General features: G+C 40.2%; 1 protein-coding gene across 1 annotated transcript; it reads left to right on the forward strand.

Annotated features, from left to right (window-relative positions):
• Positions 1–8,897: 8,897 nt before the first annotated feature.
• On the forward strand, positions 8,898–10,210 carry LOC125534681 (bisdemethoxycurcumin synthase-like). Its single transcript, XM_048697839.2, has 2 exons — positions 8,898–9,097; positions 9,203–10,210. Exons 1-2 carry the CDS (start codon positions 8,902–8,904, stop codon positions 10,189–10,191), a joined length of 1,185 nt encoding a protein of 394 aa, XP_048553796.2. The 5' UTR covers positions 8,898–8,901; the 3' UTR covers positions 10,192–10,210.
• The last annotated feature ends 417 nt before the right edge of the window (positions 10,211–10,627 follow it).

Raw genomic sequence — 10,627 nt, forward strand, 5'->3', positions numbered from 1 at the left:
TTTATCTATGTTAAAACGTGAAACTGAATTCTATGTTTGTGGTTCTGTTGTCCCATAAATAGTCCTTAACTAGTGCTGTCAAAACTGAATAAAGACTGAGATTGCACTTGATTTTGACTCCTTAAGGAGATGTATAGCTCTGTATCAGTGTACTTTTGTCTACAGTACTAGTCAAAAGAGAACTAAACTTAATCTTTGACATGCCTCTCGTAATTTAGCTACCCATGATGTTAAGTGTCTGAAGCCCACAAGCATTTTCAGTACGCCCAGAACTTGATAAAAGCAGATACATGGTAAACTTTAGTTTTTTTTACTATATTCTGACATACTAAGCTGGGTAAAATCAACCTGCTCCTACTTTGCAAACATACAACACCATCCATCGAGCCTTAATTCTGAAATAGTAGTAAAACTTTCTGGTTTCTAAACTATGCCGTACTAAGCTGACATACTAAGCTGGGTAAAATCAACCTGCTCCTACTTTGCAAACATACAACACCATCCATTGAGCCTTAATTCTGAAATAGTAGTAAACTTTCTGGTTTCTGAACCATGCCAGTAGCTCCGGTAATTATATATTTTTTCTGTTTTTTATTCTGAACATTCTAGTCTTGCTTTTATTGGCTTGCTGGCTGCTTCTCCCTGACTGTGACCCAGCTGCACCATGCATGTTGGTTTCTTTACTTGTTAGATCCCAATGCGTGAGATCTTCATTTTGTATTTATACATTCTGACATGAACTTCTTGTTGGCACTGCTGCTTGCTTACGAGTTATGACTGTTTTACACAATCTAGTTTCTTTTTGTCTACCACCAATGCGAAGCCAACTTGTAATAGCTAAATCAGTCAGTTACGTTACAAGTACTCCTCCATCCATATGCTTACTCATAGTGCAAGCAAGAGTAAATGTTTTCCATTAGTTTCACTTTAACAATTAGTTATACACGATATTAGTGCATCCCGTGCTTGCATCCTAACTTATCTACTTTATTATATTCATGTAAGCTCTAGGAAGGGGCTTTGAGAGATGAAGAGGAAGCCACTCTTGCTATGTCCAAAGCAATGGTAATATATCGTGTGGACTTACATCTTGAATAATGTGTACATCAGTGTGCATTCACTGGCTTTAATTAGGTCTTATGTTTACACTTTCAGCAAAATTGTAAGCATTCCAAATACCTTACTTCTAGTCCTATGTCTATCGGATCTTGTCATTATATATGGAGTGGTAATGTTAGATTTTCATATATAGGAAAACGGCAAGTACAATAATCAAGAGCCAAGTCCCATTGAGTTTTTCAAAGAGACCCATACTAACAGCATGAGCGAGCCGACACATCTAGCTTATGTAAGATTTCTTCCTTTATTGTTTTTGACTTGAAATGATTCTCATATTGATCGAGTGTATCCATCATATGAACTTTGCCTTACTTGAGCATCAATGTTTTCCTTTATACAATAGAATGCAATGGAAAAGAAAAGGGAAACACAATCAGAAGTGACAACCAGTGTTTGATTCAATGATTGTGGCTGAAGTTCTAAAGGAAGAAAACTCCCATAGCACCTTCCTTTCCAGCATGAGTTATGCATCAAGATCCGGGAGATTTGGGAACTCTAATTCATCAGCAAGGATCTGAGTTCTAGAAGAAAGAATTGAGCAAAAGGATAGAGAGGCGAGACATGCAAATGACAGGTACTTGTCTTGTTTCTTGTTGTGTTCTTGTTGTTTATTTTTTCATGCTTTTCTGCCTGTGCATAGTGCCCTCATGATAGTAAGAAAATGCATACACAAATACTTGTGAATAAGACATTTGTCTTCAGTTCTTGTAACAAATTGAGGAGTGCTTCGCTGTTTATATATGGTTTGATCCAAATCCAATAATCCAAAGTAACATAAAAATAATAATTATTGTAATGAGAAATATATGGTTTTTGCTGCTACAACACAAAGGCATGAGAATAAGATTGTAATGCATGGTTTCTAATCCTGAAATCTAGTATGATTTGTTGATTGGTTTATATGCTTGCTTTTTAGTAGAATGATATAGGTTGGTTGAGTTTGATCTAAAAGTTGTTGTCCAAGCATAGTTGCTTCTTGCCTAGGTTACTAACTTGATATCTTATCGGTGATGCTTGCTCCTTTTCAGAATGATAAATGAAATTTATCTCTTAGTTATGCATGTTTTTACCATTATAAGTTATTATTCAGTTTACTGTTTCATTTGCCCATCCATATGTTTGCCTTCACATTTAATAATGCACCTCTCTATTTTACATTCACATTTTGATAGATTGTAAGCTTCTTAGTGGTACTCTCACCTTTTTATCTTGTCTGTTTTCATCTCATCAAGATGCAACGTTGTTATGTTTTGTCAATTTATAGGCACTGAGAGGAGTTAGTGGTGAGACTTGAAGCACAAGCGAGAGCATTTGAAGAGGTGTAGAGGAAGCAACACGAATAATTGGAAGATATGAAGAAGATCGAGCAAGAGAAGAATGAAGCCTGGCAAAAGAAGCAACAAGAGACGGATATCCTGATTGGTTTTCTCTTAAGGGCTCAAGCAACTTAGCAGTCCTAATCCAAACTTAATGGTGCATGAAGGCCATCCTTTTGCGATGGAAAGATAGTTGTTGAATCATACATTGCAATCATCAGGATAACACATGTGGTCTTTACTTATCTAAATATTGCTTTTCAACTTGTATATTCTTCTGTCAAACTCGTGAGTCAGTGTTAATTTTTACTATGAAACACAAGAGGACGAATTGGCTGAGACGATTAAATATATAATATCATAAATTTATGATGTGATTTGGATCTTAACTAATATTTATATAATCTCATATGAATTAAATAATTGTTGTCATATGCATTTGGATTATGGTGGATTTAATCATTTGTCATAATTTAAATTCAAAATCAATCAAATATATGTGGTGTCATCTTCACCAATAATGAAACTAATGATGCTAGCTGTGGGATAGTCTGCTTGGGTATTGACGTGGCATGAATTTGTGACGTTCCTACATCACTGAATATGGTGCAATATGGAATTTTTTCTCGTAGCGTGTGATATTAATCGACTGTCACAAAAGTAACAACTTGATGATGTTCTAGAGAACGTCACTGGAGGTCCTATATCCAGTGACGTTATTTTGCGCGCACCGTCACTAGGAGTAATCTGTGACGGGGATTCCGTGACGATCCTTATGACGCCCATAAAACGTCACTTAGGGGTAATTTGTGACGTTATTAGCTATTCGATGACATTTTGTGTCTCGTCATAGTAGGCCCGATCTCTTGTAGTGGCCCTAAGATCTATTTTACAGTGATTGTATATTTGGTAACTCATCATGTATTCAAGTCATATGAGGCCCATTGTGTTATGTCATGTATATCAAAAATATCATAGAAATATGGCTTTACGGGTTTCACTAGATCGTGTGGTCAGTAATGTTTTATTAATGTGGAATTTTCTAACCTATATGACTTGCTTGTTTTTGTTTCATTGACAATTTTTTAGGAACCCGATATTGTAGAGGATTCCTGCCATTTCCATAAGAACAATATAGATTTGGTCTTATTTGTAGAAAACTCAATTGCAAAACTTAGAGACTATATCCAATTAATAAAGAAACTGGGCCCAAAAACCTAAGATATCCTGGTTAATAAGAAGGAAACCAAGCAAGGCTACCGGTACCTACGGCCACAAAACCACGCCAAACAGGGCAAAAAAATAGCCGCAAGAACAAAACAAACCCTACATAAGAGCACTCCAGCCTCCAAAGATATAAGGCAACACCGAAGGTGGCGGTCCTGGGCCACTACAAACCTCTGAGGATGGCAGGCCACCTTACTCCGCAATAACGCTGCAACCAACTTGGCCACACGATAAACCAACTAGCGCCTTCTGAAATTCCAACACTGGACCCATGTCAAACCACAAGTTCACTACAACAAATTGCATGCTTCCAAGAACGAAACATCATCAAAAAGCCATTATAGTCCAAGTTGGCTAGCTGAGTTAGGGTTTTACACATGGAATAAGGGACACGAGTGGTTGTAGGTGTTTCAATGCTTCATCGTGATGCCACCAAGGAGGGGGATCTACAAAGAGCGGCACTATCGACGACACTCAGCAAGACATTCATCGAAGACAAACTTTCATAGGGGCAGTACATCATGCCTTCCCCAGTTACCCACTATAAAAGGAACCATCGACCAGTCCATTGTTACCACCGCCAAGCCTTCTAGCATTATACCAGGTGTAGCCCCATCGACCCGACCTTGGACATGAACCACTACACCACACATAAACACCTCCAAAGTGGCATCGATAAGTCCTCCAAGCGCTACACCTGTAGTAGCACCACTCTAGCACTAAGCCACTGGACTTCAGGGATACATCCCACCATCAAGAACCACACCATCGGCGCTAGGGCCGTCACAACTAGTTGTATGCAGTCTCTTCGGCTATCACCAACACCTATACCTCTTCAATTATCATGAGGTTGTAGCATGGCTACACACAAAGTTGTGGCCACTCAGGACCAAAACTTTTATCGTGAGAACAAGCGCCGTTGAAGCTTCCTAAGAAGCTCACACGGGATGACGAGGGAAAACAACAGGCTAGCCACAATGATACCAGACTCGATTGGTGCACCATTCTCACAATGGTCAAGTGCCACAAAGTTGCTACCTCCCTTGACGCCACCACCACCGACTAGCCGCCTTCATTTCTAGATGCAATGTTGTGGCCACTCAAGCCCAAAATAGGCTTACCACCCAAGCTACCGTGCTAGCCCACTTCTAGGATACCGCAAAGCAACCAGGAGCAGAGCCTCTACCCCTCGCTGGAGCCAAGGAATGATTGCCGACCCTGGTGCCGCCCACCACGGTGACTATCCTTCTCAGGAGCAACCATGCTCCACCAGGGTAAATAGTCCCTCCCTTGAGTAGCCTTACATGAGATTTTCCTAGAGGAGGCCACCGACGATGTAAATTAGAGGGATGGGGGTGGTATGTCGAGGGGATGCAATCCATTGCGGCAGAGTTGCCACCTATGTAATATACTATTTTTGCATACAATAGATGTACTATATAAAATGTGATTCACTTGTAAGATGAATGGGAATGTGTATGTGTATGAGACAGTGATTTTTTTATAGTTGGGCTAGCACTACTAGTAGAGTGTTTTATAGCCAAGACTACAAGTTGCAGCCCTATCAAAACACTGTACATACGAGTAATTGAACCCTAATAGATGCCTAAAAATGGATGGGATTACCATTGACGGACTGAGTCTATGCGATCATTAATGGAAGAAATCACTAGTTTGATCGATGAGCGTATCACCGGAGGAGCTAATGGCTTGTCGCTAAGGGAGAAGAGAATATCACATGGAAACCAACATTCGATGGAGATCGATGACCACCACGTGGAAATAATTTTGAAGTTTTAGAAAAATAGGAAAACAATAAGGTATGTTAAGAGGGTGATGTTCTATTTTCATGTAAAACTCTAAGTTCAAATATATTACGGTATGTGACCTATGGAAAACAAAAATCAGCAATAATAGTGCCAAACAGTAGATCGATATTCTTTGTTGATTTTTTTTTCATGCTCGCATCCCGTAATGTGTTTCAACTTGGAATTTTGCAGGACAATAGAACATCACCATCTTAACATCTTGTATTTTTTCATATTTTAACATTCGAACATGGTTTCCACCAAGCTTTCTTTAAATGTTGGTTTCCGTGTGATATTCTACTTTGTCAGTAGTGCCCCTTTCTGTAGTAGTGAATTTTCCATGTGTAACTTCATGTCGTGTGTATATTTCCACTCACTTTAATCCTCTTGGTGGTACCAACAGGCGATTTGTTTCGTGTCTAGGATTTTTGAGTTAGCATGACCATACTGAATTATTGCAACATATTATAATGGTTTATTTTGTACGGTCATGAGGGAAAACATTTGCAATGCAGATAAACGAGAGGTTGAGTGCAGTTTTTATTTTTTGTGAGGATCAGATACCTCAAAAACGTGATTGTTTAAAGGCCAGAAATTGTGACTTAATTAAGCTGGACAAAGCATTAGGCAAATTTATATCTCCGGCACCCACCTGCTCTACTGCTGCCTATAAATACTCTGCAACACCTTCCATTCCTCCCATCCCAAAACACAGTCAATAACTGTTTCTCCTCTCCTCGTTGTGTATTGAATACTCGGTACACAGGCAGGAAGAAGCTGTTGTCTACTTGCGTGCATAGCCTTGACAGGCCGGCTACCTGAAGGTAACTGCCAGAACCGTTGATTAACAGTTGTGTCGGAATACATTTATAAAATTCGTATAATTAGTTATTACCTCCTGAGAAAGTGTACCATTAATCCTGCTAGAAGTAGCTGCAATACAACTTCCGTGGTGAGTCTGGTATTACTCGTATTGAACTTTGTTTTACGTAAATTTCATGTGCGAAGGAGCATCTTGGCATAAAGTTAGTAGTTGACTTAGATTCATCTTTCAGACCACTTTTACTTCCCCTAAACTTTATAGGGATGCCTATGTCTATTCATCACCTGAAGTTTCCATATATCCAAGCCACAGTTTTAAGATTTTCCATTAGCTACCGTCAATCCATCTTAATATCTTATTTAGTCCATTTAAATAATAACCCATCTACACACTTAAAAACTAAAGTAATAGTTTGTTGGTTATACGCACCATCAAAGGTGGAGTCTTAGGCTGGTCACAATGGGAGTCATAAGTAGTATCATGCATGCCAACTAGGCTTTTTTGCTTAGGTGCCATTGTAATTAAATGAGGAATGATACCATATCATATTAAATGTTGTACAAGTATGTGTCATGCATGAAAATAAATGAGGTCACTAAGATACCAAAATATAATACTATGCATTGTGGATCTACTTCATACGGAAATATCATATGCATGATACTAATATATAATACTTTTCATTGTAACCAGCCTTATCCTCCCTCCGTCGTAAAATAAGTTCCGCTGATTTAGTACAAACTTGTACTAACTTTATACTAAATCAGCGGCACAAGTTTTTGGGACAGAGGGAGTACTTTGCAGTGTGCAATTTTAGGTGATCAATACTAGAATCGCACTCTTTACCTAGTGTTGCCATTTTTGCTGAGTTTTTTTTTCTTGGGCACTCAAAAAAATAACCTTGTAGGGTGTTCAGGAAAGTATACCCTACAACTAAGCGAGTCATTATACAAGCTGTTTGGCTAGTTTTACAATCGGGAAATAAGAAACACTGAACGATAACCCTTATTTGCCGATTATTTTATATACTAGCCAAAGGATATCTTATTTTCTTTTCTTTTCTTTTCCTCTCTCTTTTATGCGTTTAGTATATATAATTCATATTTGACTGTGACTTGACAAAAATGATTTGAAAAATCATATTTGTGTTCTTGCTTCTCCTCAGGTGCTATCCAACAAAAGCAAAAGAAATTCAAACATTAGGGTGCCAATATTGATCTTATTGGGTTTTCAATTTAAATTAATGCACACGAAGTCTGGAAAATAAGAAATTAGCATCGTGTCATGATGTCGCACTAGGTTTTTGTGGTAAAATTTTGAAGTCTGGAAAATCAAACTACTTTGAGGAAGAATCGTGGTTTCGCAATGGAACGAGTCAGGTTTGAAGGCAGTCTGATGGTTACTCAGTCAGTTAGCCTTGAAACTTTTCATGCACTGAACATATACCGTAACATCTTTCATGTCAAAATTTGCCATGGTTTAGACTTGGTTTGCAAATTTGAAGTGCATTTCAATGCTTCTGATGCCTAAAATTCAAATTTGAATTTGCAAGTACTTCAAATATTGTCCAGATATTGATGCAAAAATTATCTTTGTTTTCTTTAGCCTTTGTTATGCCTTAAATAGCGGAAGGAGACAAAATAAAATAATTATGAAAGGAAGGGAAAAAATAAATAAAAAGGAAAAAAGGGAATTGTGAAATAAAGAAAAGGAAAAATATAAGATAAGAAAGGAATGGAAAAAGGGAATACAAAAAAGAATTATTTGGGAGTGCATTTGACTCATAGAGAAGTGCACACAACAAAGTACACGATTCTAGTAGTGTCTTAGCCCTGCCTCTATAGTGCGCACTAGACAAATTAAGTTTCATGGTGCACTGGAAATGTGATAGAGATTGCTAGATTTCATCGACACAACATTTTATCTATCTTGAAATTAAATAAAAATATTGTAATTGGACCCCGTGTTGAGAAAAGGGAAAGATGAATTGTATTCTTGCTTTCATGTAGTTTTTCATGATTTTGTATAATCCTTTGAGATGATAGTTACATCCCACGTTTAATATTTCCGAAGGAGACAAAGAGTTTGCCCTGTGCCATGTTTTGGAACTTGCCATAGTAAGCCCAACCGTCGAATAGCTGTTGATGTGTATACCCTGGGCCCGTTTGTCAGTTGTTTGCCATGTTTTTTGGCACGGCTGCTCGGCATATATGTGACCCCTTGAATTTCTTAATTAAAACGAAGAAAAACACAAAAAGATGGCCAAGTTTTCATTAGTAGAAATCCGCCAAACATGGACGGCTGTTAGCTCACCGTTGCCTAGACATTCGTGGGGCCCACTTGTAAGATATTGCCAAGTTTATTCCTACTGGAACTCAATGATAATGTAATACTGTCGAGTACATTTTTGCTCGCACTATGCAAACGGTTGAGTTTCCGAGTTTCGTGTCACTGCCGAGTACAATTATCGGAAAACTCAACAGACACATTACTTTGCCGAGCTCCCGATGAATAGAACTAGGCGAAATCATATTGATGCAGAAAATATGCGGTACCTCCCTAATATCCTCACCTCCTGATATTTGTAGCAGGTCACTACTCGGAGACCATGACCTCAGAAAGCTGGTCACCGAAGGTCAGCGAGATCCGGTGTGCGCAGCGTAAGGAAGGCTCCGCCGCTGTGCTGGCTATTGGAACCGCAAACCCAGCCAACCAAGTGTCCCAGGAAGAGTACCCTGACTACTATTTCCGTGTTACCAAGAGCGAGCACCTTACTGACCGCAAAGACACATTCAAGATAATATGTAAGCACGCATACATATTGTAATAACCACTGTACTTTAATATGTAAGGATATACGTACATATGATCAGGCATAACTCATCATTTTGCTGCCTAAAATTATTCAGGTGGTCTAACGGGCCTGGAGAATCGTTTCTTTTACCACTCGGAGGAACTACTCAACTCCCACCCAGAGTTGCTGGACCGCACGTCGCCTTCCCTCGAGGCTCGGCAGGATATCGTGGCCAAGGCTGCTCCACAGCTGGCGGCATCAGCCGCAAGGAAGGCCATCGCAAAGTGGGGCCGTCCGGCCACTGACATCACCCACGTCGTAGTCAGCACCAACGATGTCGGCGCCCCAAGCGTCGACGTATTCTTGGTTTCACTCCTTGGCCTTCGCACCAACGTCCGCCGTACGATGCTCCAGCTTACCGGCTGCTCTGCCGGGTGTGCAACATTGCGCCTGGCCAAGGACCTCGCTGAGAACAACCATGGCGCACGCGTCCTCGTTGCATGTGTGGAGCTCTCCATTGCTGGGCTCTGTAGCCCCGGCGAAGGCGAGAGCTTAGACGCCCTCATTACTCATGCACTGTTCGGTGATGGGGCCGGTGTGGTTATCATCGGCGCGGATCCCGTTCACCCGGTCGAGCAGGCGTTGTTTGAGTTGGTGTCAGTTTCCCAGACCGTCGTTCCCAGAACTGAGCATATGCTCACCCTGAGGATGGGGAGCTACGGCAATCATGGCAAAGTTTCCACCAAACTGACCCAAGTGGTGGCACAAAACATCGAACAATGTCTGATGGAAGCATTTGGTCCAACTGGCTTGATCGTCGACTGGAATGACCTCTTCTGGGCAGTGCACCCCGGCAGCCGTTTGATGTTGGACCAAATTGATGAGACCCTCAAGTTGGCGCCCACAAAGCTAGCAGCAAGCCGAACAATTCTACAAAACTACGGGAACATGTTCAGTGCCACCGTGATCTTCGTCCTTGATGAGCTCCGGCGCCGAATGGAGGAAGGAGAACCAGCAGACTGGGGGGCCATGGTGGGATTTGGACCAGGTTTCACCATGGAGACGGTGGTGCTGCGCGCAACTGGCTTTTTAAAGAAAAGTTAGAACTTCATTAAGCACAAACGGGAGAACAAGAACAAAGTCCATGCTCTCAACTGAAATAACTTCGATACTCTACTATTATGTGTGCACACTCTAAGTGACTCATAACAATAAGTGGTTACGTCACCGTACACATTTAGAGGGCATAAATTTCCTATAGTTCTGACGTACTTCTTGTTCTATTATTTTAACGAAAATACTTCTTGTTCTAGTTGTACTACCATATTATATTTAATGCATCCTGCTACAAAGCAATTATGTCATTGATATGCAATGTGTTATCTTTCTTATAGTATTATTAATTATACATATCTATTCATTTCGTTCCCTAGCGGGTCCCTATGTGCACGGTTACTATTTTCACTATGCATTGTATGGGCATCTCCAAAGCTGGCCCCCACATGGCTCCCGTATATGTCCGTTTTTATGTCCAGACGCG

This window comes from Triticum urartu, chromosome 2A (genome assembly GCF_056163025.1).
Source record: "Triticum urartu cultivar PI428250 chromosome 2A, HENAU_Tu73, whole genome shotgun sequence".
Classification (NCBI taxonomy): domain Eukaryota; kingdom Viridiplantae; phylum Streptophyta; class Magnoliopsida; order Poales; family Poaceae; genus Triticum; species Triticum urartu.